The 21,952-nt window shown below is 56.7% G+C and overlaps 2 protein-coding genes across 5 annotated transcripts; one reads left to right on the top strand and one right to left on the bottom strand.

Moving 5' to 3' along the window:
• Positions 1-99: 99 nt before the first annotated feature.
• LGI4 (leucine rich repeat LGI family member 4) lies at positions 100-9,174 on the top strand. 4 transcript variants are annotated; one of them, XM_064581572.1, is made up of 9 exons: positions 104-892; positions 1,210-1,407; positions 1,633-1,704; positions 2,947-3,018; positions 3,164-3,235; positions 3,447-3,616; positions 5,696-5,860; positions 5,993-6,498; positions 7,337-9,174. In XM_064581572.1, exons 1-9 carry the CDS (start codon positions 723-725, stop codon positions 7,649-7,651), a joined length of 1,740 nt encoding a protein of 579 aa, XP_064437642.1. In that variant the 5' UTR covers positions 104-722; the 3' UTR covers positions 7,652-9,174. The 4 variants fall into 4 exon arrangements, with proteins under 4 accessions (XP_064437643.1, XP_064437642.1, XP_045747220.1 ...); XM_045891263.3 differs by having other exon boundaries at positions 112-892; positions 1,336-1,407; XM_064581573.1 differs by lacking the exon at positions 1,633-1,704 and having other exon boundaries at positions 100-892.
• Positions 9,175-9,269: 95 nt separating this feature from the next.
• Positions 9,270-20,634, bottom strand: FXYD3 (FXYD domain containing ion transport regulator 3). Its single transcript, XM_064581574.1, is given in 8 exon segments — positions 9,270-9,405; positions 9,546-9,583; positions 9,883-9,989; positions 9,992-10,074; positions 10,815-10,838; positions 10,941-10,973; positions 12,103-12,156; positions 20,578-20,634. Coding segments are annotated over 7 exon segments (345 nt in total). The 5' UTR covers positions 12,143-12,156; positions 20,578-20,634; the 3' UTR covers positions 9,270-9,385.
• Between the last annotated feature and the right edge of the window lie 1,318 nt (positions 20,635-21,952).

The following is a 21,952-nucleotide window of genomic DNA, read 5'->3' as shown; positions in this document are numbered from 1 at the left end:
TGGGCGTGGCCAGGATGGCTCCAGCCCCCCAGTGGTCTCTCCTCCCACCCCCTCCGCCTGCCGAGCCATCCAGTCCCCACCCTGGAGACATCCTCCTCACACTCCGAGTGGGGTGGAGTGGGGAATCTGGGGAGGGGGCTGGCTGAGAGGGGTCAGGGCAGCTCCAGCCCTTTGTGGCCCCTCCCCTCCCATGGGGCCATCCAGTCCCTTCCTTAGGGCTGCTCTTCCTACGGCCTCTGACCCCCCTCCTCCTTCTTAGGCTGCATTGCCGGGCGCACCCAGTGCCCAGGGAGTCCCTTTCCCAAACCTCTAAGGAGAAGGGGCGTGGGAGGAGGGGAAGAGCAGGGAACTGGAAAGGGTGGTGAGAAATAAAGACACCAGACAGCGGGACGCGCGCGCACACACCAACAGAGATTGAGAGACAGAGACAGAGAGACAGACGGAAATAAAGACAGAGAGTGGGAAGCTGACTAACTCACTGAGTCAGAAACACAAAAAGAGAGAGAGACAGAAAAGGAAAGAGAAATAGACAGAAAATTAGACACCAGAGGGATACAGGAAGAGAGAGAGGCTGAAAGAGAGACGGAGAAAGGAGAGACAAGCCGGGACAGAGCGTGCCAGCTGGCGGGATGGAGGGTCGCCTGGGGCGGCAGATGTAGCGGCCCCAGCCCGCTGAGCTGGGTGGGCAGAGAGAAGCCGGAGCCCCGGCGGGGGTGAGGGGCATGGGAGGGGCAGGCGTGCTTCTACTGCTGCTGGCTGGAGCCGGCGTGGGGGTGGCCTGGAGACCACCAAAGGGAAAGTGTCCTCTGAGCTGCTCCTGCTCCAAGGATAGTGCCCTGTGTGAGGGCTCTCCGGACCTGCCCGAGAGCTTCTCCCCGACCCTGCTGTCACTGTGAGTGTCAGGCCCTCCTGAGGGTGAGGATGGGAGTCCTGGGGCCCCCGGGGGCTGGGGGCTGGGGGCAGGGTGCCGGGGCCCCCGAGGAAGCAGGGACCCTTCAGGATCTTGGGAGGTGGGCAGCGAAGGATGTTGGGATGCCTCAGCGAAGGATGTTGGAGCTGCTGGGATTTGGACAGGAGCCAAAGGGAGACTCCAAAGCCCAGGGCAGCATTTGGGGCCCCGGGGCGGTGGGGAGGGGGGAGGGCGGCCGTGGGCGGTCGAGGGGGAAGCTGCATGTTGCCAGGATCCTTGCCAAGTGGCTGTTTCCCTAGGATGGAAAGGAAAGACATCCGGGGTTGGGGCGGCATGCCAGGGTCCCCCAGACAGGAGACGGCTCTGGGGCGGGACCGGAGCGTTGGGGTGACTGTCTCCTCACCCACCACTGCCCACGTCCCCAGCTCACTCGTCAGGACTGGAGTCACCCAGCTGAAGGCCGGCAGCTTCCTGAGGGTGCCCACACTGCACCTGCTGTGAGTGGGGCCCAGTTGAGCCAACAGCTAGCTCGAGGGAGTGAGGGGGTGTTCCCACCAGTGTGTGGGGGGTGCGTGCTCACATGGGTGTTTGCGCATGTCTGCGAAAGCATCGCGTGTACCTGTGTGTGTGAGACCATGTGCATGAGGGTTGGGGGGGCAACGTTAACATGTCAGAGAGGGGGCAGCCACTCTGGAAAAATGGCTTTCTTGCTCCCTTGTCAGCCTCTTCACATCCAACTCCTTCTCTGTGATTGAGGACGATGCATTCGCGGGCCTGTCCCACCTGCGGTACCTGTGAGTGAGGCCAGGGGATGGCGGTGGGGATGGGGGCTCGGGAGAGGAGGCAGGGACCCACCTGTGGCTCCGACAGTAGAGGGAGTAGGGGCTTATTGTGCGTTGGGGAGTAGGGGGAGTGTCTGGACAAAGGTCCGTCCTGGAGGGGCAAGAGGCCTGGTGTCTTGGGTGGGGTCAGGGCTCCTGCTCAGCTGCGTGATCTCAGCCTGCTCACCTCCCCTCTCTGTGCCTTAAGATCCACAAAGGGCCTGGATAACCCAACCCTGACTTAGGGGAGCCCAGGGAGAGGACAAAGAGGCCAGAGACAAGAAAATGTTTCGTATGAACGGGAGACAACTCTGAGGTGGTGATGGAGGTGATGGGGGCGGTTGCGTCGGCGTTGGTGACCATGGTGTCGATGGGGACCCTGTCGCTGTGGCTGCCCGGGAAGCGGTGGCATTACTGAGGATGATGACGCGGGGGTGACGTGGGTCAAAATGGCAGCCCCGATGGCGCTGGGGCTGGGGGCGATACCGATGGTGAGGTCTGAGGGGCTGGGCTGGGTGCCATCACTGTTGTGGGGCGTTGGTGATTCCAGCGTTGGTGTTGCTGCGGGCGTTGCTGGGAGGGCACGGTGGCTGGCACTGGGTTTGGTGGTGATGCTGGAGGTGTGGGCGTGAATGGGAGTCGTGGCAGCAGCCGTGCCGGTGGCCGGGCATCCTGGCAATGTTGGTATTGCCGATGCTGCTCCGCGTGCTTTTGGTGACGGTGGCAGCGTTGGTGACGATGGTGGCAGTCCTGTTGGGGTTGTCATGGAGGCTGTGTTGTTGGTGATGCCTCCCAGTAGTGCTGGGTGAGGCTTGGCGACGATGCGTTGGTGTGGGTGACGGCAGTGGGTGGCGGTGGGGGCACAGCGTGGGGTTGACCATAGTCTCAGCCATGCTGTTGGCACCGGGGTGGGGGATGGTGATCGAGGCTCGGAGGTGCGTCATGATGGATGATGGCGGAGGTATGGGTGGTGATGTCGAAGCTAGTGCTGGGGTCGGTGGGCCGGCGGAGTTCACTGTGAGGCTGGCAGGGAACACGGGGTTAGGTTCTTGCCTCCTGGGATGAGCGTCCGGAACGCTGGGGAGGACAGGTTTCTGGGGAGGCTTCAGCACATTCCAGTGGCCTATGGCTTAAATGGGGTGAGTCTCCCCAAGCGCCCTGGGGGGCCACAGCAGGGAACCAAGGGCCTCCCCCTCACCCCCCTTCCCTCCACAGCTTCATTGAGGACAATGAGATTGGCTGCATCTCTAAGAACGCTCTCAGAGGACTCCGCTCCCTCACACACCTGTGCGTGCCTCCCCCAAGGCCTCACCCCTCCCTTCCGCCTCACCAGCCTGCCCTGACAGCCCCCCACCCCCAAACCCCATCACCCAGGGACACAGGGGATCCGGGTTGCTGGTGACGGCCGCTCCTCCTTCTCTCCTTCCACCAGGAGCCTGGCCAATAATAATCTCGAGACCCTCCCCAGATTCCTGTTCCGAGGCCTGGAGACCCTAACTCACGTGTGAGGCTCAAGGGGGCTGGGTGGGTCAGGGGAGCTGGGGGCTGTTTGAGGGGGCAGGGGAAGGCCACTTTTGGCTGACACAGAGAAGTATGGCGGCAATGGTTCCTCCGTAGGGCCCCATCCCGAACCCTTGCCTGGGGAGGGGGCGGGGAACATGGCCTCCAGGGGGGTGGAAGCCAGGTCGCAGCCCCTCCCCGGCCTCTTGCCCCAGGGACCTCCGCGGGAACCCGTTCCAGTGTGACTGCCGTGTCCTCTGGCTCCTGCAGTGGATGCCCGCCGTGAATGCCAGCGTGGGGACTGGGGCCTGCGCCGGCCCCACTGCTCTGGCCCACAGGCAGCTCCGCCACCTCGACCCCAAGACGTTCAAGTGCAGAGCCATAGGTGGGGGCTTTCCCGGCAGGGTGGGAGGGGCCACAGGGGTCCCAGAAGAAGGTGGGAGAGCAGGGGAATAGCTCCCAGGGCTGAAGGGCTCACCTCGCTCCCTGCTCTGCTGTTTCCCAGCGTGTGAGCCCCTGAGCATGAGCATCAGCTCCCTGAGCCTCAGTTTCCTCATCTGTAAAATGGAGGTAATAAACCGTGCAGTAGGATTGCAGCGAGAATTCAGTGATGCATCCACGCCCGCATGTGGTGCTGAGCCTTGGATGGGAGGCCCTCAAAAGTGTGCACTCTGGTGGTTGTTATTAATATAAAAATGACCTTTTAAAAATACTTGCTATGATCACGTTGCTTTTCCATAAATACGTTTTGGTGCCTTTATGGGTCCTGGGCAGTGCAAGAGGCACAGTGGTGATGAGGACGGCCCTGGCCCTTGCCCTGCCAGGGAAAGGCACAGGGAAAGGTGGAGGGTGAGAGCCCGGAGTGGTCAGGACTGGGGTGGGGGAAGCCCACCAAGCTGCGGGCGCCCCGAGCCAGAGCGAGGGCCAGGCACAACGGGAGGGCCAGGGAGGGCTTCCTGAAGGAGTGGGTAAGGCTATTAATGTAATAATCAGTTCTTACCAGCATCTAAGTGTAAGTCATGTTTCGGGTTTGTGGGACTCATAGAACCAGAGAATTTAACATAAGGGTCACTCTTTATTCAGCTGTCCCACAGTCACTGAGGGCCACTCTGTGTCCGGCCCTGTGAGAGGCAGAGGGCACACTGTGGCAACCCAGACAGCAATGGGCCCTGCCCTTAGAGCTCTGGCGGGTGAGGACATAGACATTGAATAAAATGTTGCAGAAACAAAAGTATGCTACACGCTGTGATAAACACAGGGAGCAGTGAGGGAGATTAAGGTGGCAGGGTGGTCCTACCTTCCACGGGGCGTTGGAGAAGGCTTCTCTGAAGAGGTGGCTTTACATCCAGATGTAGCTCAGTGAAGTACAGAGGGAAGAGCCCTCTGGAGAGAGGGGACAGCATGTGCAAGGGTCCTGAGGCAGCAGAGAGTCTGTCCTGCTTGCAAGTCAAAGGCAGGCAGTGTCTTGGGGGTGTGAGTGAAAGGAAGGACACAGGTGAGGTCCAAGTCAGCAGGGGCCTCACTGTGTAGGACTTTGAAAGCCACAGAGAGCAGAGTGGATTTTACCCTGAGGGCTGTGGGAAGCCATGGAGAGTTTCAAGCAGGGGGTGATGTTATGATGGCCATTTTTCAAAGATCCAGCTTTGGGTGGGCATCCTTGGTGGCTCGGTTCATTGCTTCAACCCTGGTGCCTGGAAACAGGGCCTGGCACATAGAGTGAAGTATTATAACCTGGAGTCTACACCCGGCTCCACCACCAAGCTGGGCAACCTTGGTGCATCATTTCCATAAAAGCTAAGTGGCCATAACCAAGAGGTTCAGAATCCCATGACTTAAAGAAGACAGAAGGGTCTGAGGTGAGCAGTCCAGGCAGGTAGGGCAGCCCCTGGGTGTTGTCCTGGTTTTCATGGTTGAAACGGAGTCGTGGCACGTCCATCTGCCAGGCCATGGGGAGAAGGGGAAAGAGACCAAGTCTAGGACGAGCTGTTGTCAAACAAGCGAAGCGAGCATTACCCTCAGCACTTTGCTCTTTCACCACGGGGAACTTAGCCTGGACAAGGCCGTACCTAACTTCAGGAGGGAGGTGTTGGGGGAGCGCTGGGATCACATGGTAGGCAGCTCTGTGCCCCAGTCCTCATTCATGGAAGATGGGAAGGCTGGGATAGCTTCCTCGTCTGTAGAATGGATAGAATGAAATGTCCCTCACAGGGATCTTGTGAAGTTAAATGTATTAAGAAATACGTTGCGTCTAAGTAATGATTTGATGATGTCATGCAGCTTAGAAAATAAAGCATTCCCCTGTTGTTGTGACTTAATTCATCTATCGATGAAAAGATTCCACTCCGTGTCCCTCTGAGGTGCACACCAGGATGGTCCTCATTTCAGAGATGTGCAAACCGAGGCTCAGTGATGAGGGCCCGCGGGGTCCCCCGTGCCTGCCTGACTCTCTCCTGCCGCCCCCCAGAGCTGTCCTGGTTCCAGACGGTCGGGGAGTCGGCGCTGGGCGTGGAGTCTTTCTCCTACCAGGGGGAGCCCCACATCGTCCTGGCGCAGCCCTTCGCGGGCCGCTGCCTGATCCTCACCTGGGACTACAGCCTGCAGCGCTTCCGGCCTGAGGAAGAGCTGTCCGGTGAGCCCCCCGCCCCCCGCCCCGACTTTCCAGCCCCCTGCCTGCCCAAGAGCCTGCCTGGTGGGCCTGACCTGCCCCGCGGCCTAACCTGCCCTCCGGCTCCCCGACCCCCCCCCCCGCCCCGCCCCACAGCGCCCTCGGTGGTGTCCTGCAAGCCCCTGGTGCTGGGCCCGCGCCTCTTCATGCTGGCCGCCCGCCTGTGGGGGGGCTCGCAGCTGTGGGCCCGGCCCAGCCCCGGCCTGCGCCTGGCGCCCACGCAGGCCCTGGCCCCGCGGCGGTTGCTGCGGCCCAACGACGCCGAGCTCCTGTGGCTGGACGGGCGGCCCTGCTTCGTGGTGGCCGACGCCTCCAAGGCGGGCAGCACCACGCTGCTGTGCCAGGACGGGCCCGGCTTCTACCCCCGCCAGAGCCTGCACGCCTGGCACCGGGACACGGACGCCGAGGCCCTGGAGCTGGACGGCCGGCCCCATCTGCTGCTGGCCTCCGCCTCCCAGCGGCCCGTGCTCTTCCACTGGCTCGGGGGCCGCTTCGAGAGGCGCACGGACATCCCCGAGGCCGAGGACGTCTACGCCACACGCCATTTCCAGGCTGGTGGGGACGTGTTCCTGTGCCTGACGCGCTACATCGGGGACTCCATGGTGAGGCCCGGCGCAGTCAGGTGGGGCAGGCGGTGGAGGCCACAAGCCAGACCTGACCTGCCGCAGACCAGCCCCTCGTGTGGGCTGGTCTTTCAGCGCTGACCCCACCTTTGCACACGGGCCTCTGCGCTCTGACCTGACCTCACAGGCTGACCTTCGAGCTCTGACCCCACCTAATGTACTGATCTTTGAACTCTGGCCTCCCTTCCACTGACTCCAAGACCACTGTGACTCCTCCAGGCTGGCTGACCATAAGCCACTTCCTATCCCCCCAACACTGACGCTGGGCCCCACCCTCCGGCTCTGTAACTCTGACACACTCTGCGACTTACATTTGGCTGCAGCCACCACACTCTGGACCCCCAAGGCTGATGGCCCACCCCCACAGCATTCTCATTCTGGGGTGAGGAACAGCCAAGCGGAGCGCTCTGAGCCTAGAAGGCAGTGGTCTGACTCAGGTGTTCACGGGACATGTGTGTGGGGAGCAGACTGTGGGTGCAGGAATGGGAGTGGGGAGCCCAGGGCAGAGCCTACCGTCCCGGAGGGAGGTGACTGTGGCTGGGCAGAGTGCGGCCAGAGGAGATGGGACAAACAGATACCACTGTAGGTAAAACTGATTCCATGTGGGGTGTGAGGGAGAGAGAAGGGCCAAGAATGACTTCCAAGTCTGGGGCCTGGGCAGCAGGGTGGTGACAGGTATGAAGGCAGGAAAGCTGCGGGCATTTGGGGACCTACAGGCCTGTCTCCAAGCTGTTCCAGGTGCTCTGAAGCCCAGAGGACTACCGGCAGGCCTGGCCCTCCTGGACCCCAGGCCCTAACTAGTCGCCACACTTCACAGGTCATGCGCTGGGATGGCTCCATGTTCCGCCTCCTGCAGCAGCTTCCCTCACGTGGTGCCCACGTCTTTCAGCCCCTGCTCATCGCCAGGGACCAGCTGGCCATCCTGGGCAGTGACTTCGCCTTCAGCCAGGTCTTCCGCCTTGAGCCTGACAAGGGGCTCCTGGAGCCTCTGCAGGAGCTGGGACCCCCAGCCCTGGTGGCCCCTCGTGCCTTTGCCCCCATCACCTTGGCCGGCAGACGCTTCCTCTTCGCTGCTTGCTTCAAGGGCCCCACACAGATCTACCAGCATCACGAGTTAGACCTCAGTGCCTGAGACCCCCTGGGACCTTGGCTATGGCTTGGAGGGAAGGGGGCAGTGGCCCGGGGAGGCCCAGGCCACTGGACACCCACTTGACTGGGCTCCTGGCCCTCCTCGGGCTGATGGTCCCTGTGAGGTACTGACCACAGGCCAAGCTCAAGGCAAGAGCTGTCCTTCAAGTCGTAAGGAACATCTCGGCTCTGGGCACATGCCCCGACTAAGGATGACTTGGGGGCTCGGGCTGGGGCACTTGCAAGGAGCCGGGATACAGAAGTCATGATGGGGGTAATGTGCAGAACTCCGTGAGGTCTGGAAGTGCCCCCCTCAACCCACTCCCACCCGTCCTGCTCCCTGTGAAAGTACTGAGGGAGAGATAGCTACCCCTTCCCTCTAAACTCCATCCGGCCAATCGCTTTTAGCGCCCGCCCCCGTGACGTCACCAGTCGCTGGGCCGGCCTCACTGCCGGGCTTGCTAACTTCCTCTGCTGCTTGTGCGCATGCTTGCTGCCGAGGCGGAAGCCCAGCGTGTTGGCCCTCTTGCGCGTGCGCGGGAAACAGGTGGGCAAGCGGGAGCTGTTGCGGGGAGCCCTGGCTACGCGTCTCCAATGAGGGACAGGGGAGAGGACAGAAAGTGTATGAGCTCAATAAACGCGCTGTGCACCTGCCCCGCTCGCTGTTGTGGGATCTTTGGGAGAGGGTGTTTCATGAGTGACATGGGGGGAGGAGTGGTGTCCCAGGAGCAGTATTATGGGGAGGTGCATTTTGGCTGCCCTGGTGCGCTTTCGCTTGACCCATGAGTGTGGGCTCATGGATTGGGGGGGCTCATGGGATGTTCGAGGGATATAAAGGCATTATTAGGGGACAAGTCGCTGGTTTATTGTGGGCCTCTTCTTGGGGTCATGTCTCGGAGCATTGTAGGAGATCGTTTTGGGTGTTTTAAAGGGTTTTAGGCATTTTACGGGGTGGCCCTTGGCATTTTGGAGCTCTTACAGGGTATTGGGGAGTCTCAATGGAGTTTGAGGCTCCTTGGAGATTCTCACACCATGTGGCCACTCTATATTATTAGGAGTGTCGTGCGGAATTATTTGAAGGTCTCACAAGGACAGTTGGGTATTAGGAAGGGTTTTCTATAATAAAGTGGGGTCTCGGGTAAGTGGGAGAGTCATGGGGTCTTACTATTAAAATCATAATCTATCTGACTACTCATATCATGGTAGGAAGATCCATGTCCTTGCTTTCCTGGGATGGTCTCAGTGTCCCCTCGAATGTCCCAGCATTCCATCTCGTTAGAGCTCTCTTTCACTCCCCAAAGTGTCCACCATTTGGCTACTAGAAAATTTTAAATTGCACTTGTGGGTTCCCTAGCCTTGGAGGCAGAGGGCGGACCTCAGGCCACCCAGCAGGCCTTGGGCTTTTCCCAACAAAGAGATTCAACTGCCGGCTTCTGTATCAGCTGCCAGTGTGTATCCACCTTCTCCTAGTCCTCAAAAGCCCACCCCGATGTACACATAGGGAGTCTTGAGGCTACTTGGGCTAATCAATTTTTAGAAGAAGAATAAGGAGGCAAGATCCATGTTTAGGAAAAAAAAAATTGAACAAAAAGACCCCTCTGGTGAGAGGTAAAGTGAGGCCCTGGCAAGGTGCTCTGAGGGGAGGAGGGAGAATTCCATCCTGGAATCCGGATTCCTGTGCAGAGCCAGGAATTGGAGGAAGAGAAGGGACCTCTGTGTCCTTTCGGCTGATCCATCCTCAACAGTTCTGGGCAGAGCCTGGGAGAGATGATGGATCAGCTTGTGGGAGCAGATGAAGTTTTCTCCCCAAGGCGCGTGCACACACAGGCACGCACACTCGCACGTGCCCACCCCTCACATCCCATGTTCCCTGCATCCCCATTCTGTTCCTGGCTTACCTGGAGTGATGAGAGGTGGGGCGTCCCCTGGATGGTGGCTAGGGAAAGAAAAGTGGTGAGATGTGTATCCATCCCCCTTGTCCTCTCCCTCAAGGCTAGAAGATTCTCAGCTTGCCCTGACATAGCTTCCTGGCTATTTTTCCTGGAATGGGACCAAAGCTTTTCAGGATTTGGGACCCTCTGAAGATTATCAGCTCTGAAGAATAAACCTGGGAAATCTCAGTGGCAGGAATTCTCCGGGGCAGAACCGGGAGGCCTCTATCTGCGAGATTTAGCTCTCTCACTGGTGAAAGGTGTGTGTTCAGTATGAAGCGGGCACACAGGGAACCCATCTTACCTGGGCTTCTGGCTGAACTTGCATTTGCATTTCCCACCTGTCAGGGGAAAGGGGATGGTTGGGGAAGGGGACCCACAGCCCTGCCCTACCAGCTCAGCCACCAGTGTCCCCACTCACTCATGAGGACGATGATGCCGATGGTGCACAGAACCGCGGCGCAGATGAGCCCACCGATCCGGAGTCTGCGCCAGTCTAGGAGAAACCCAGATGAGGCCATCAGTGCCTGCCTGTGTCCTCCCTGTCCAAACCTCCATCTATTTGACAGGTAGGTATCGGGCACCTTAAGACGGGCAGGGAGCTGGGGATACAGAGCGGAGAGAACAGACAGCCCCCCAGCCCTCCTGTGCTTTCTCCTTTACACACAAACAAGCGATAAGAGATTTGATGGAAGGTCAGGTGGAGATAAGCATTCTGAAGACAAATAAGCAGAGCCAGGGAACAAAAAGTCAGAGGGCAGCTCTTTTAGGGAGACTGGTCAGAGAAGGCCTCTCTGAGCAGAGCCCCGAGTGGGTGCAGGGGGGCCGTGGCAGGGGGATCGGAAGGTACAAAGGTCTGGGGGTTTGGAGCGTGTTTGCTGTGTCTGAGCACCAGCAGGAAGGCCACCCAAGAGCTCCCTTCCTCCAGGCAGTTTTTGCAAAGCGAGCCTCCTCCCAGCAGTTAATTTGAACCATAACAACGGCTTCTTGGGAACTGTCCTGGCTTCCTTGCGCACCTATCCTGCCGGAAGAGAACCTTCCCAGGGGCCAGATTGGCGTGGCTCGTTCCTTTATTCCGCTGTGATGACTATTCAGTGTCTCCCCATCCTTGCCCCTTCCTATCCTCGCCCCTGTTTCGCCCACATCAGACCCCCACCCAGGCCGTGTGGGACCCCTGACACAGAGTGGCAGGAGGGGGTGCGAGTGGGGGGCCAAGAGAGGGACACAAGCTCTCACCGTAGTAGAAAGGACTGTTTTTATCTGCAAAGAAAGGAAAAAAGCATGTGAATCCAGGACAACAGCCAGGAGGCAAGGGTGCGGGGGAGACTTTGGGGGTGAGCGTGGTGGAGGAGTCGGACTCACCTTCTGGGTCATTGGCGTCCAAGGCAGGCAGGCCTGCTGGGAGAAGCGGGAAGAGGGGGATGGCGTGCTGGCCTCAGCAAAGCCGGCCGGCAGGGCCACAGAGCCTCAGGGGCCCCCGATGGACTGGTCCCCGCCTCCTGAGGGCACCGGGGTCCGGCCCCAAACCTGGAGGTGTGGACTTCCTCCACCGCCCCACACCTGTGAGCCCCACGGGCCCACCCACATTTTGCCTCCCGAAATAGGTTTTAATCTGGTTGGCTGGGAACCACTCTTTGGCCTCATGTTTCCAGACACGTGGCATCCTCCCTCCTGCAGAAACCGAACAACATTCTTGTCAAGACGACAGACGGTACCAGCTCTCAATCATTCTCAGAGCCTCGTCCACACCCCACCTGTTCTGGTGTTTGCTCACCGCTTCCTTTCAGAGCAAATTACTAATTACAAACTTAACACACTTTCTTTAAAAATGCAGCTCTCTCTCACTACCCTGAATGGAATGCCAGTTTTGCCTGATGTAAGGGATAAAAAAAAAAAATACAATAAAAGCAAAGGACTAGGATTACCTTCTGGCCAGAAGCAGTGGGCTACCTGAGGTCTGGGCCTAAGCTCTGTTCTTTGTTTGTTAAAGGGCGATTAATAAGTTTTAATTAAAGCACAAGCACATAGTGCTTACTCTGTACTGGGCCCTCTTCTAACTGCTTTTCAAATACTAACTTGTGCAGTGACTCGCACAATCCTCGCAGTGACTAAGTACTTATTAGTATTGTCCGTATTTTTACAGCTGGGGAAACTGAGGCACAAAGGATTTGCATAACTGCTGCATCCGCGAAGCTCCCAGTTACCTCTCGTAATAAAGTGCTAGGGAGGTGATGAAGACACAGCACCCGGGGCTGAGCCCTCTCATCAAGGACACCTCAAGGGGGTGACTAGCTGTGTGAGACGCTGCTGTAAGGGGTCCTGTCTTTGTGTGTGCACCTTGAAAGCCCCAGGGCGACACTTGTGACCCTCAAGGAGATGCCGTCCAGCTAGTCACCGCCGCACAGGGGAGGCGGAAAGCACGAGAGAGAGAGAGAGAGAGAGAGAGAGACACATACATGCAGGGCTTGGCCACCCCTCAGTGGAGGGGTCTGGGGAAAAGGCAGTCCGGGACACAGGCACTCACCTGCCAGGAGGATGAACAGGCTCAGTGTCACCTCTTGCATGTCAGCCAGCTGGCCTGGAGGGGTAAGGGTGGGTGGGGAGGGTCCAGCTTTAGTAGGCCGGGCGGTGCCAGACCGGTGCCTCTGGGTCCCCATCCTCTCCTACTCTGCTCCCGCCCAGGATACACAGCTCGCCCCAGGGCAGAGAGGCCTGGCTGGGAGATGAGAAGGAGCCGCCAAGTGCAGGGGGTGGGTGACAACGCAGACTTGGAGAGGAGTCGCACGAATTACTCACTCGACACAGACTTGGGGCTTTACGTGAATGGCCCTGGTGACCAAATGAGGGAGGCGCTGCCTGCTGTTAGCCCCATCTTACAGATGGGGAAACTGAGGCTCTGAAAGCTGAAAATGGGTGCATAGGGTCACCTCGCGAGAGAGCAGGATTTAAAGCAGCCTGGCTCTGCAGTGGCTCTTTGTCGCTCAGGACTCTCAGGGCCTCGGGGTGTTTTGGGAAACGGGATGGAGGGAGCCAGGTGTCAGGAGGCCTGGTTCCCGGGTGTGTCTCTCGGAGACAGCTCAGAGCCTGCCCGCCCTGCCCAGACTCTGCAGACCTCGGGCTGGCTCCTCAGGCTGCTCAGAGCAGGGTGTGGGGAGGAGAGAACTAGAGGCTGGGGCAGGGGTGGGGGCCAGAGCAGGGAGGAGTCACCGGGCTGTAGCCCTAGCCCCGACTTCTGCCCCCCGCAACCCCTCGTTTCTGTCCTGCCTCTGCCCCTGCCCCAGCCCCTGCCCCAACCCCTGCCCCTGACTCTACCCCAGCCCCTACCCCTGCCCCAGCCCTTGCCCCCGAATCTGCCCCTGCTCCTGCCAAGCTCCTGGAAGCCATTATTTCCTCTTTCCCCAGATAGGCCTGTCCAGCAAGAAGAACCCCTCCATCTCCTTCCTGGTCTGGCATCAGCCCACCCTCCCCCCATCCCAAGTGCCTGAGATAAGCCCCCGTCTCTGTGTGTCCCCGGCCGTCCCCCAGCCCCGGCCCCACTGTCACTAGCAGACACTGTCAAGAGGTTGACAGCAGGAGCTAGGACGTCCTCCGCGCCACCCTGTGCTGGGCACTGGCCAGTGCCCTTGCTGTGTCTTTGCCCATGTCGGCCCCGCCCCGGGCACCCCCAGAGGCGATCCGTTCTAGCCCTCATTTAGCCCATGGCACAGCACATGCCCTCACTAAGCCATTCGACATTCCCTGCTCTGTCATCCCACTGCTCTCCACCGCGGAAGACGGTGACCCCGTCTCTCTCCGCACCCTCCATGGCACCCCCACCCCGTGTTCCTTTCTCTTTCTTGCATGTTCCCACAGATTCCTCCCTCTCCCTGTGCCCGTTCAGGTCCTGGGCAACCTCTCAGTTGTTAATCCCATATGGTGGACTCAAATGCATCCATTTCTTGCAGGAAGGGGGCCTGGAGCTTTGGGGAGCATTACTAAGGCATTCAGGACCCCACAGATTTGGGGAGAAGAGCTAGAGTGGGTGTGTGGGCAGCAGAGCCTGGTGGTTCCAGGCGCAGGTCTGGAGAAGGACCACTTACTGTCTAAAGCTGCCTCGTGAGGCTTTGTTACCCCAAAATGATACCCCAGTTATAAGAGCTAGTGCCCAATGAGCGTTTACCTCTTGCCAGGCACTGGTCGCAGCTCTTCGCACTTATTCGCTCATGCAATCTCCGCAGCTTGATGAAGCTGTGGTTACCCCACGTTGCTATCACAGCCCCAGAGCCCCTGCTAACTCAGCCTAATGCTGTATGTTGTCACATCTGGGCATCTGCCCTCAACCTTCCCCGCCCAGGCTGTTGTGGGAAGGGGCTCCTGAGCTGCTCTGGGGGACTGACTGTCGTTGGTGTGAAGGCTTGGAGAGGAAGACAGCCTGCAGATGGAGGCTCTGCCCACCCCTCTGGGCTCCTTCCCTGCCCTGCCGGTCCCAACACCTGTGTGAGGGCCGTTCCCACCACCCGCCCCCTGCTATCCCCTCTGTTCCTCTGTGATGACAGCCAGACCCCTCAAGCCTGTGCAGAATGACTCCCCCATGTCTCTGAAATTCCCTACCCAACCCCCCCGTTTTACAGCCTCCCCAGGAAGCCACCATCCCCTTTTCCAAGAGGTCTCCAGGACCCATACATCCTCAATCCCTAGACACCCCAAGTCCACCCAGTCACCCACCATCCACTCTGATACCCTCAATCCAGCCTTGATCCACCTAGATACCCCCATCCACCCAGGCACCCCTCTCCAACCCTATCCACCCAGATGCCCCCAATCCAGATGTTTCTGTTGCACTCAGACACCCCAGATCTACCCAGTCACCCCAATCCCACCTGTGGGCTCATCCCAGCTAGCTCACCCAGCCCCCTGAAGGGAGAATGATGGGGGGACAATCACATTAATGGAAGGTGCTTTCTCTAATCTCCTGCCCCCCTGCCCCCCCAGAAAAGACCCTTAAAGGGAGGAAGTTCTAGTGTCTTTAACAGACATCAGTGGAGAGAGGGGCAGAGATAGTTTGGGGGCAGAGCCAAGAGGATGTTGGGGGTAGGGGGCCCCTGTGGCTCACCTGTGTGGCTCCCCAGGCTGCTTGGAAAGTTCCAGGAGAGAAGGGGGAGAACGCGGCTGCTAAGCCGGAGTCCTGCCTTTATCTGCAGCTGCCACGCCCTAGGCAAACCTGGGCAGGTAGAGAACAAGTCGGACTCCCTAAAGCTCAGGGGCTCTCTCGCCCCATTCCTGCTCTTAAAGAGACAGGTACCACCCCTTCTTCCCAGCCACTAATGGCAGGGAGCTCCCTGAGGTCCCCAAGGCCACAGCAGCCTCAGGTAGCCAGAGGGAGCATGGGATGGGCTGGAATTCTGCTCCTCACATCAGGGGAGGGGGGTTCTTCAATCTCTTGCCCCTGTGAAAAGGACCCAGACGGAAGAAGTTTGGGGTCTTTAACAGCCAAGCTTCTGCCTGGCAGAATGGTGGGGAAAAGTGATGCATTGGTGTAATAATCTAGTTTCTTTCACTTAGTTTGTGCGTTCCGCTTGAAGGAGGGCTTGGTGGCAATTGTGGGACATCTAAGGTCCCTTTCCGGACCACTCGTTGCTTCTTGACAGTTTGAGGGTCAGCAGAAGAGGCTGATATGACCAAGGTCATGAGGTGGGAGTGGGGGTGCACAAGGGGTAGGAGTGGAGGAGTGAGGGCTGTTGGGCTTTAGACCATGACCTCTATCCTACGTGCCCATCATGCCCTGGAGAGATTGGCAACTGGTTTCTGAGCATCAAGCGGACCTTCCTAGCTCAGGCTCTTCCCAAGAGTGCTGGGAGCCAGATGCCCGGGTCTATGCAGTGGGCGTTGGGGTGGAGGATGCCTCCCACTCCGGATAAGGTCATTGCACTGTGCGAGGCTCCCTTCCCCTCCCTCCCCCCTTCTGCCCCTCCTCCTCATGGCATTCCTTCTGGCTGGGGTCTGTGTAGGCCCCCACATGGTCCTTGTTGGGGTGCCCCCTCCCCCCAATTCTGCTTTTTTAGACAGAGGGACTTTTGTCTGGGGGCTGGATGGAGAACAAGGCGCCTTTGAGTGGCTGGCGGAGGATTGGGGTCATGGGGAGGGGCAGGGCCAGGAAAGGGGTGGCTCTGCACTGGCCACCAGCTGGACTCCAGGCGACCCCCAACACCATCTCGGGGGTGGGGCAGAGGGCTGCAGGCCAGGGAGAGTGTGGAGTGCAGGATGGGGAAAGGGGGTTTCTGAGGTCAAGACTGCTGGGAGTTGTCTGCTGGGGACAGGGAGAAAGGACTCCCCACTTCCTAGCAGGAAAGGATGGGGAAGCAAGGAAGGCACGCCCAAATACATCTTTCTTTATGTAGCTCCCTCAGGCAGTTTTTCAATCCCAGGCCCTAAACCAGGACAAAGCCTCCCCACCCCACCCTGCTCCCTTAGGAAGGGGCCAGTCCCTACAAGGAGCGAAGGGGGCACTCAGGGTGGGGCTCAATCAAAGTGGGAGGTTTAGGGGGAGACAAACAAGAGTTAAGGGAGGCTTGGAGGGGAGGATCCCAGTCCAGCTAAGGGGGGTCTTTGTCTCTGGGAAGATAGCATGCATCCCTTGCCCAGACATTTCAAGATTACAATGTCCCTGGGAAGACCCCTTTGGTGCTCTTGGCAGTTGAGTGGTTTCTCCCTCTGCTGGGAAGCTCGGGAACTGCAGGCTTCAGAGAGCGAGAAGGGGCGAGTGCTCTGTGGCTAGGCTGTCCTTCGCCTGTGCCAGAGGTTGCAAATTCAGATGCCAAAGGGGCCAGGCAAGAATTGTGAACGAGTGAAGCAGGACAGGCATGAGACCCTAAGGTGCACTGGCAACTGGGCAAACGGGAGAACTATTGTTCTGTTTAAAAGGCAACCACCAGGGGCGCCTGGGTGGCTCAGTTGGTTAAGCGACTGCCTGCAGCTCAGGTCGTGATCCTGGAGTCTAGGGATCGAGTCCCACATCGGGCTCCCTGCTCGGCAGGGAGTCTGCTTCTCCCTCTCACCCTCCTCCCTCTCGTGCTCTCTGTCTCTCACTCTCTCTCTCAAATAAATAAATAAAATCTTAAAAAAAAAAAAAAGGGCAACCACCAAAACGACTGTAGCAAGCTCATGTGGACAGAGACACAAGGATCTCCCAGACATCTTGGTACGGGGACAAAGCAAGATGTATAGATGTGAGGTGGAAAAGAATGTTCCTGAATGAAGTATCTTTGGATACTCTGCTTCTGGGGTGGAGGAATGAGGGGTGGGGTGGAGGGAGACTCCCTCTTGTACCTTTTGAATTTTATATTCTGAAAATGTCCAACTTTGAAAAAAACGTAATTAAAGGATAGTCTCTACACAATCCCAGCCAATTGCTGCTACATTTTCAGTCGATGTCAGAAACCTGAATCTTTGTACGGAATTGCCAATAGTTGGTTGGTTCAGGGACTCCTGGCTGGCTCAGTCGGTGGGGCATGCGACTCTTAATCTCAGGGTCGAGGGTTTGAGCCCCACGTTGGGTGTAGAGATTACTTTAAAAAAAGTTGGCTAGATTTTTTTTTTAAATATGCAGTTTTAAAAAATTACGCAAGTCCAACAAAATACATCTAAAGGGCTGGTTTCAGCCTGGGGGACCAACTTCTGCCAATTTCATTTCCTGAATCTTTAATTACGGTGGCCTTGCATTTAGATATACAGATATTAATGGGGCTTTGACCCAACCCAGGCCAACCATAACCTCCCCCTGCGGCTGGACCAGAATGTGTCATCCATGTGTGTGTTGGCCTGGGGATGGGGCTTCTGGCCTGGAGAAGCAGGATTTGAGACCCCCATGAGGACGGGCCAAGTTGTGCATACTGACACTTGGGGAAGGTTTTCAGGAGTCGTGGGGGCAGCTGTTTGCATTCTATTCTTTTGGGGTGTCTTTTAGGCCTATTTGACTTCAATCATATCTGAAGTCTCTCTCCTTCTCTCTTTCTCCCTATATATAAATGTATGTATATATAATCTTTTGTATGTGAATATATGTTATACATGTTATTATATTATATAGATAATAATATTTCCCCTTCATTTTGCTTTTGACATCATTTGGCCCTAAAGAATCGGCTGACGCTGTGATTAGCTGTGATTTCTCAGGATTCTTAGGAATTCTCGCAAGATGAGAAAAACCAAACCCACAGATAGCTTCTGAACATCACAATGTTTTCAGGAATGCCGAACTGAAGTACGAAATCAAAGCCATAGGGTGTTAGGTCGTCACTGACTCAGATTTATCAATTTTGGTTTTGCCATTTGCTTCTGATATTCAGGAGGGCCAAAACCCAACTATTGTACATGTGTCCTTTGGTTCACAAAGTGTTGCAAAAATTAATAGTCACCAACATTTAAGCATCGGGGTATTTCCAACATACTAAGCTGCATTTCTAGTTTATGAGGAAGACACAGCCTAACTGGGCCCATGTTTCCACTTGGCAGCAGTGGCTGGAGGGGCAGGGCCATCTCCCCCTGGTTTGAGGCTTCATGGGAGGGAATATGGGACAGGGACACGTCCTGTGTCACACCTGCTTCCGCCTTTGGGCCCTCCATCACAGCGCAGACCCTGGACAGACGCAGCCCAAGATGGATCGGGCATGGTTTATGCAGGAAAGACCCCAGGACCGTCATACCGAGTCTGCCCACGGTGAGGGGAAAGGCACAATTAAGGAAAGACTTGGTCATGTTTTGTGACTCCCTCCCAAAACGGCTTTGATGGGCAACTACCAGTGGAGAAGACCGAGTCTTTCACGGTGCCCGCCTGCACAAGGATGGGCAGGAGATGCCTGCGAGGCAAGACACTCAGAAAAAAATAATACCTAGGGTACAGATAGATGGAGCGAAAGCAGATGAGACAAAATAGTAAGAATTGGAGGATCTCCATGAAGGGTATTTGGGTTCATTGTATTCTTTACGTAACTTTCCTGTCGTGACAAAAATTCAAACGAAAAGTTGCGGAAAAGGAATCAAACATTTCAAATTAAACTTAACACAAAATAATTCCCTGCAAGATAAAAAAACAATGGCAAAAGAATGGAGGACAAGGTAAATGCAGAATTGGATAAATTGTTAAGTAAACAGAATTTAATTGGACTTAGAAAATTATGTATTTATGTATATGGCATGTGGTATATATGAAATATTGTATATATTTCGTTCTTCATGGATAAAAGCTTGTGTTCTTTTATCGCCCTCCCACAGTGTCTTCCTCTTCCTTCGCTTGGATGGGTTGCGTCGCCCCTGACCCCTGGGTGCCCAGCTCTGACCCTCCCCTGCTGGGGGCGCCTCACCCGCTCCTGGCTGCCCAGCCCCGTCCGCCGGGGGGCCGTGGGGCTCTGGGGTTGGCGCTGGGGCTGGCAGGTTCCTGCCTGGCTATAGAGGCAGGGAGATGAGTCTGCAGTTCTAAGAGCTTGGCTGGCGTCGGTGGCTCCGGGGAGGCCCTGACCCAGCAGCTTGCTGGCAGAGGGGCCCCTGACGTCCCGGCATTCCCATTCTCTTCCCCCCTGCACCTCGGTGTCTAAGAAGGCGGAGCTACGCTGGGCAGAACCAACTCCACACCCATGCGCATCCCTGAGTCATTTACCAACTATCGCTGACTGACTCACTCTATTTTCAACGAATGATCCTCTACTGGGCTGCACTGGGCAGGCATGACTCACCCGGTGGGGGCAAGTATGGCACAGAGGGGCTGTCACTTAGTGTCAAGGCGCACAGGTAATGAAGGGTCAAGGTTGGGTTGCCAAGCCAGGTCATCTGTCTCCACACCCGTGTATGTGTGTGTGTGTGGGGGGGGGTAGTGACAAAAGGACAACAGGATCCCATGTAAATTTGAGGGTCCCATGAACAGACAGCAGGTTAGAAAAGAGAATTAGACCACAAAAAATATTTCCAGAACCAACGACTTCTCCCCCACTGCCCGCCCCCCAGCTAGTTCTCTATCTTCCCCGTCCTGAACCCCACAGCATCTGCTTCCCAGGATCCCTGCTCCCTTGTCTGCCCTGGGTCTGTTCCCTGCCCACCTGCAGCTGGAGGGAGACCCTGAACCCCTGAGTCAGGGCAGGGCCCTGCTGGCTCAGAGCCCTCCCCTGGCTGCACCTCTCTCCTGGCAGAAGCGAAGTCCTCACCATGACCCACGAGCTGTAAGTCACTCCTCTGGCTGGTCCCCTGTCACCTCTCTGACGTCATCATCGCCTCCCCCTCAACCGCTCACCCACTTGCTCACTCGCTCCAGCCACGTCGGCCTCCCTGCTGGTCCTCCAGCACAGCAGGCGCCTTTCCAGCCTCCAGACACTGGCACTTGGCGTTCCCTCTAGCGAAGACGCTCTCCTCACAGGTGCGCACATGGGTCCCTCCCTCGTCTCCTTTCTTCAGGGCTTTGCTCAAACATCACCTTCTTGATGAGGCTTTTCTTGGCCATTGGATTCAAAACTACATCTCCCACCTGGAAACCCCGCCCCACCCGCTTCTCTCTCTCTTTCTCTCTCTTTTTTTTCCCCCGTAGCGTTAGCACCTACCACCTCCTGACATAGTGTATGATTACGCACTTACTGGTTATATTTATTATCTCTTTCGCCTCTGGAATGTCATCTCTGGGAGGGAGGGAACTTAGCTCTTTCATCCCTTCTGTGTCCCCAGCGCCAAGCACAAGAGTCCGGCACATAGTAGGTGCCCAAGAAATATTTGTTGAGTGACTGAATGAAAACCGTTCTTGAGAGTGACTATATCCCAGGCTTCATAACAGACGAATCAAGTACCTTACTCTCCCTAAGTAGATCACACTTTGGAGGCACAAAGTAGGCCCACAGGTGGAAAGGGAAGGAACTTGGAGCCAGAGAGCCTAAGTTCACATCCTAGCTCCACCCCTTTCTCACTATGTGACTCCAGGCAAGCCAGTCTCCCTCCCTGGGCCTCAGTTTTCCCATCTGTAAATTAGGCTAAGAACAGCACTCACCCTGCCACGTTGCCCTTTGGCTTCAATGGGGTTGTTGTGTGGGAGGCTGGCGGCCTGTGACTAATTCTGAAAGCTGGTTCCCTTCCTGGAAGGGGGTGGGGTGAAAGGGGCAGGGCTGTGTGTTTTCCAACAGCCAACAATGGAACTCTTGTAGGCAGGGGCCCTCAGGCGTGGAAAACACATCCACCCCTATGGGTTCCAGATAAAATTTTCAGGTCTCAGAAGGGAGGTTTTCCAGGGCATTTACATCCTTTGATTGTTGCAACAAGAAATATTGGTTTGGGAACCTGAGCCCACTCCAGTGGGGTGGGCTCCCATTTTATCCTTCTCCCTGCAATGAACAGCTGTGAGGGCTGGGGGTGGGGGTGGGGGGTCTCTCTCACCTACAGCTCCTGAAGGTTGGACCAGATAGGCTAAGATAATCTTTGGGCCACAACGATTGGTCCAGTGGGGTCTAATCAAAGTGAGGCACAGAATTTTGCTTAGTAATTGAGGGAAGAAAAGATTTGGGTTTTGCTTTGAATAGTGGGAAATGCACATTTGGGACCTGGAAATAGCAGTCATTTTGCCACTACAGGAAGAGCCAACCGGAGGACAAAGCTAACACCAGAGAGGACCACAAGCCAAGAGAAATGCTGAGAAACAGAATCAGCACCCTGATCAAATCATGCCTGATCTCCCTCTGGAATTTTCAGTTATGAATCTAAAAATTTGGCTTGCTCGAGTTAATTTTAATGAGGTGTCTTGTTATTTGTAAATAATAACAATCAAACTAGTACACAGTGAAATTCTGTAGACCCAGAATCACTGCACTTTCACTGGAATATGTGACATGATTTTTATTTCGTTGGCCAAAGCATTTCTCTTAGCTTTAATCAGTCCAAGTATCTCTAGAAGCCAATAAGTGCTTACCTTGGCCAGGTCAAGTCTTTCTCTCTGTGGACAAATCTCAGACTGTTCGCCTGGATAGACATCTTTGAGAAGGACCAGCTCTCCTTCACAAGTTCCACCTGGAAAAAGGGCAGTGAGCCAGAGAAGCCACGGGACTTGGCAAAGACAGAAGCAGAGGTGCCTGGGAGCTCAACAGTCCTCCCATCGAAGGTGGTGATGTGCGAGTGCCCAGATGCCTGGCAGGTGCCAGGGGAGAGTGGGTGACCCAAAGATGCCTCTCAGGCTCCCACACTTCTGCCCAGGCCCACAGGAAGAGGGGGAACAGCGTGCACACGGCGTGGTTGGAGAGTGGCAGAATTGCTCTCTGTGCTCTCCAGCCCAAAAAACCTCCCTGACCAGGTGGTACCTGCCACCCAAGGAACAGCCACACTAGATGAGGGGCATGCAGTCAGGGCCCCTGAGCACGAGGCCCATGTCACAGTGG

The sequence above is a fragment of the Mirounga angustirostris genome, unplaced genomic scaffold (assembly GCF_029215605.1).
Source record: "Mirounga angustirostris isolate CCGP_5_RB_7025 unplaced genomic scaffold, mMirAng1.0.hap1 SCAF_16, whole genome shotgun sequence".
Classification (NCBI taxonomy): domain Eukaryota; kingdom Metazoa; phylum Chordata; class Mammalia; order Carnivora; family Phocidae; genus Mirounga; species Mirounga angustirostris.
Note: the sequence above shows the minus strand (reverse complement) of the source record. Positions and strands in the feature narration are given on the sequence as shown.